The 3,867-nt window shown below is 53.2% G+C and overlaps 1 protein-coding gene across 1 annotated transcript; it reads right to left on the reverse strand.

The window, feature by feature from the left end:
* Nucleotides 1-209: 209 nt before the first annotated feature.
* On the reverse strand, nucleotides 210-2,950 carry LOC109748432 (protein NRT1/ PTR FAMILY 5.10). The gene is made up of 3 exons (XM_020307458.3): nucleotides 2,745-2,950; nucleotides 2,428-2,645; nucleotides 210-1,573 (listed from the first exon to the last, which is right to left on the reverse strand). Exons 1-3 carry the CDS (start codon nucleotides 2,845-2,847, stop codon nucleotides 305-307), a joined length of 1,590 nt encoding a protein of 529 aa, XP_020163047.1. The 5' UTR covers nucleotides 2,848-2,950; the 3' UTR covers nucleotides 210-304.
* Between the last annotated feature and the right edge of the window lie 917 nt (nucleotides 2,951-3,867).

Here is a 3,867-nt window from a genome sequence, read left to right on the forward strand (position 1 = left end):
AGCGGCATGTCGGCGCCTCTGATCGTTTGGTTGTCCATATACCTCAATGTAATTTTTATTTGTGTTGGTGTTTTGTATCTCGGGTTATAATACTACCTGCGACCTCACTTCAAACTAACCATGCTTCAAAATTGTGACACTTATTTTTTATGAGAGCGAGTAAGATATGATCCTTTTCAAAAAAAGAAAAAAAATCTGAGGGTCGGTCGTCAGCGTACTCGTATAACTTTACTGATGCTAACTGCAATTGTACTGTATACCTGGCCACAAATCCATAGTACATAGACGGATGTATTAGTCTCGGTCAGTGAACATTGACAAGCTTTCTCTTGTAAATGTAATTCGCCGAGAAGTAGAGGAAAGCAAGAAGCTCCAGCGCGCTGAGAGCAGCGAGGAGCAGGTAGAAGTAATCAAGATGGCCCCTGTTGAGATTGTCGGCGAACCAGCTCGTCCCGCCGTCCCTCCTCGTCAACCCGTCGATGACCGAGATGAGGAAGCTGCTGATGAAGCTGCCGACTCCGAGGACGCTCAGGTAGAGCGCGAGCCCGAGGCTCTTGAGCTCCACGGGCATCTGGTCGTAGAAGAACTCCTGCATGCCGACCATGGCGAACACGTCCGCCGCGCCCAGGAGCACGTACTGCGGCACGATCCACCACAGGCTCATGGGCACCACCTCGCCGGGCTGATCGACCACGCCGGCGTCCCTGGCCGCGCCGAGCCGCCTCATCTCCACCAGCGCGGCGGCCACGAGCGCGGAGAGGGCGAGGGCCATGCCCGTGCCGATCCGCTGGAGCATGGTGATGCCCGAGGCCACGCCGGTGATCCTGCGCGCCACGGGCACCAGGACGCGGTCGTACAGCACGATGCACGTGATGACGCTGACGCCCAAGAAGCACTGGACCGCCGCGGGCGGCACCTCCAACGACGACGACCCGATCCTCCGGTCGAGCGTCGCCGCCTGCTTCGTGAACAGCGTCGGCGGCTGCGCGAACACCACGCCGTAGAGCAGACACGTCGCCCATATCGGGAACAGCCTCGCCAGGCCCCGCACCTCCTCCATGAGCACGGCGTCCTCTGCGCAGTCACCCTCTGGCGACCTCTTGCGCCATGCCTTCATGGCCTTGCCGACGCGCGAGAACGCGCTGTCGCCCTCGCCGCCACCGGAGTCGTAGAACCGGTACGTCCTGGTGCCGAGCAGGAAGACGAGGAGCGCGAGCAGCATGATCACGCACGGCACGCCGAAGCCAAGGCCCCAGCTGACGTTGTCCTGGACGTAGCTCATGATGGCGACGGTCACGGTGGCGCTCCCGCAGACCCCGAAGTACCACCAGTTGAAGAAGGAGCCTCGCGACGACGACTCGCCGGGGTCCGTCACGTCGAACTGGTCGGCGCCGAAGGCCTGCACGCAGGGCTTGTGGCCGCTCTGCGCGATGGCCACCAGGTAGAGCGAGACGTAGAAGAAGGCCGTCTGCAGGGAGGAAGGCGGGCATTCTCGCCGGCCGTCGCCGGAGACGTTGCAGTGCTGGCTCTTGGGCGACGGGAACATGGACGAGAGCGTCAGCATGCCCAGGCCCTGCAGAAGTGCAAGATTGTCAGTTCGCATTTGTGAGTTTCTTGAATTTTTCTTTCCCGTGCAAATCAAGTTGAAAAATAAATAAAATTGTGAATCAATGTTGCGCTATCTTGACGACGGGCTATAGCGAATTCAAATTTTTAGTTTCTGAAAACTGAATAAATCGATACGGATCGCTGTGGCAAGCAACCCGATGGAGCAGGTGTTTGCTTCTTTTGCGGAACAGAGGCCAGAAAGGCATGATCAAGAGTACCATATCGCCTTTCAGACCAGGCGTCACAGTCATATCCTATCACCGATCATAAAAAATAAATAAATAAATTGGGATCATCAAGTTTGAGATCGCTAAACCACTGAAAATGACTGACCAGGCGTGTGCGTATACGTTCCACTGAACAAAAACATGTGGAAAACAGGTGATGGAAAAGTGAAACTGTCACTGTTTCTGCTGAGTTAGAAAGATCAGAAGCAGAGTAGCTAGACAAACGTGACGCATGATAGAAAGATGGAGGAAACAGAGTTTGCTTGGGCTATCATGTTTACTCACTGTAAATCGCTATCATGCCAAGCACTAGTTGCTGTCTCTGCTTACCCCGGATCCAAAACATCCCTATGCGTGAGCACTAATCTATACTATGCTACACAATTCTTTGCGCCATTTGTGCGGGATTTGTGCGATCTCAAGTCGCACGCAAGTGGCAGATGGGACTGATAATGTAGCACAAAAAAGATCAGTGAACTCCCATGATCCAATCTAATGGTGCCTAGAGACTACAGAGAAATTAACTGAACAGTATACTTGAGACTGAGAATGGTGGAAGTAATTTCAGAGACGGCTGAGTTGCCAGGCTGACCGTGATGTAGAGCACGGAGGAGGCGACGATGGTGCGGTACCGGCCGAGCCACGAGTCGGCGACGGCGGCGCCGAGCAGCGGCAGCATCGACGCGGCGCCCGACCACGCGTTGACGGCCGCGGCGGCGGCGGCCGTGCGCTCCCCGAGCGGGCCGGTCAGGTAGCTGATGAGGTTGGAGGAGATGCCGTAGTACGCGAACCGCTCCGCCACCTCCACCCCTGGATTTCCCAACCCCAAAAGGCGCAAATTAGCAAATCGAATCGAGCAAACAAGCTAGGAGCGAGCTCGATGGAGTGAGGGATCGTGGCCGGGCTTACAGATTATGAACAGGGCCGACCTCCAGCCGCCGGTGGCGCGGCGGTGGCCGGATCCGGCGCGGAGGAGGGGGGCGGAGGAGCCGGAGCCCGACTCCGGCGCCATGCTCGATGGCTGGCTGGGAAGTGGGAGTGAGCTGGGTGTGATGAGCTCCTCGTTGATTAGACGGTGACTTGAAGAGGCTTCTTGTACCTGTACCGGTGGAGAGGAGGTGGTGACCGTGATGCTTTTTTTTTCCAGTTCGGAGGAGTCCCATTTTTGAACTGTTCTTTTTTTTGCTTTTGCGGAAGGCAGCACGCTACTTTTCATTTCTTTTTTCGGAAACCCGCTGATTTTCATTTCATTTAGGCCTAGTTCGTTGTGGAGGATTTTCGTAGGAAAAGTATAGAAACAATGATAAATTCCAAATGTTCGGATTTTTACCATGGCAATTTTAGTTGACGCGAGGATGGCATTTTTCATTTACGAGCACGGCTATTTCCTGGCAAAAAATAAATTGAGGGCGAATATGCCATGTTTGTCAACTAAATTTGTTATGGTCAGCAAACATAAATCGCCACAAAAAAATGTTTGGTTTGCCAAGGTCAAATCCCAAACGTCCGGGACTTATCGGCGTCCTTTTTTCATAGGATTCTTATAAAAAACCGAATTGGTGATGATGGTGTGTCTGCCATCTTGCAATATAGACCGTCCGATCTATATCTGACGGATAGAAAGCAAACTATGGCAATTTTGCAAAAAGATACCCGCATCTCTCTTCACATTTGCAGATGCAGATAAGGTCTTCCCTCGTTCATCCTTATCTCCCACAACCTTGAGCAATTAAAAAAGGAAGTCTCTGGAACAATCTATCATGGTGGCCACTATCGGCGTTGTCCATCCCCATGCCTTCGCTCAGTCCGACAATCAATCACCACCACGCCCCTGTGACGCCCCCGATTTGACCGTACACTAATCATGCACGCAAATGTGTACGATCAAGATCAGGGACTCACGGGAAGATATCACAACACAACTCTAAAACATAAATAAGTCATACAAGCATCATAATACAAGCCAGGGGCCTCGAGGGCTCGAATACAAGTGCTCGATCACAGACGAGTCAGCGGAAGCAACAATATCTGA

Source organism: Aegilops tauschii, chromosome 1 (assembly GCF_002575655.3).
Source record: "Aegilops tauschii subsp. strangulata cultivar AL8/78 chromosome 1, Aet v6.0, whole genome shotgun sequence".
Classification (NCBI taxonomy): domain Eukaryota; kingdom Viridiplantae; phylum Streptophyta; class Magnoliopsida; order Poales; family Poaceae; genus Aegilops; species Aegilops tauschii.